We start from the raw sequence: 1,022 nt of genomic DNA, 5'->3' as shown, positions 1-1,022 counted from the left end.
TATACATCTGTGTCTCTTTTGCTGTCTCATATACAGGGTTATTGTTACCATCTTTCTAAATTCCATATATATGTGTTAGTATACTGTATTGGTGTCTTTCTTTCTGGCTTACTTCACTCTGTATAATAGGCTCCAGTTTTATCCACCTCATCAGAACTGATTCAAATGTATTCTTTTTAATGGCTGAGTAATACTCCATTGTGTATATGTACCACAGCTTTCTTATCCATTCATCTGCTGATGTACATCTAGGTTAAACTTTACAATATTGTGTTCGTTTTGCCAAATTTTTCTTTATGATTTCTTTCTCTTTGTGTGTATGTGTGTGTGTGCTTGTTTAGGAAAGTTTTTACTACCAAAGATTGAATAGACTGATAGATAAATCAAAAAATAGATAGATGAGATTCGGCGCTACCAAAAGTCGACCGAGCTGCTGATCCGCAAGCTGCCGTTCCAGCGGCTGGTGCGCGAGATCGCGCAGGACTTTAAGACCGATCTGCGCTTCCAGAGCTCGGCCGTGATGGCGCTGCAGGAGGCGAGCGAGGCCTACCTGGTGGGGCTGTTTGAAGACACGAACCTGTGCGCCATCCACGCCAAGCGCGTGACCATCATGCCCAAAGACATCCAGCTGGCTCGTCGCATCCGCGGGGAGCGGGCTTAAGGCGTACATTTTAAAGTAGACGATCTAAAGGCTCTTTTTAGAGCCATAAAAAAAAAAAAAGATAGATAATCTAATTACATAGAAAACTAAAGTGTTTTTAAAAATTAGATAATTCAGTTGGGATTAAATATTGCTTATACGACCAGTCCTGGGTGTTCATTGGAAGGACTGATGCTGAGGCTGAAACCCCAGTACTTTGGCTACCTCATGTGAAGAGTTGACTCATTGGAAGAGACCCTGATGCTGGGAGGGATTGGGGGCAGGAGGAGAAGGGGATGACAGAGGATGAGATGGCTGGATGGCATCACCGACTTGATGCACATGAGTTTGGGTAAACTCCGGGAGTTGGTGAAGGACAGAG

General features: G+C 43.6%; 1 protein-coding gene across 1 annotated transcript; it reads left to right on the top strand.

Annotated features, from left to right (window-relative positions):
• Positions 1-394: 394 nt before the first annotated feature.
• On the top strand, positions 395-685 carry LOC104983083 (histone H3.3; the record flags this gene model as incomplete). Its single annotated transcript, XM_010832567.1, has 1 exon — positions 395-685. A coding segment is annotated over one exon (267 nt), but the record flags the coding sequence as incomplete, so codon positions are not given.
• Positions 686-1,022: the final 337 nt, after the last annotated feature.

This window comes from Bison bison, unplaced genomic scaffold, assembly GCF_000754665.1.
Source record: "Bison bison bison isolate TAMUID 2011002044 unplaced genomic scaffold, Bison_UMD1.0 scf7180017861278, whole genome shotgun sequence".
NCBI lineage: Eukaryota > Metazoa > Chordata > Mammalia > Artiodactyla > Bovidae > Bison > Bison bison.
This window is presented reverse-complemented; position numbering and strand designations above follow the sequence as displayed.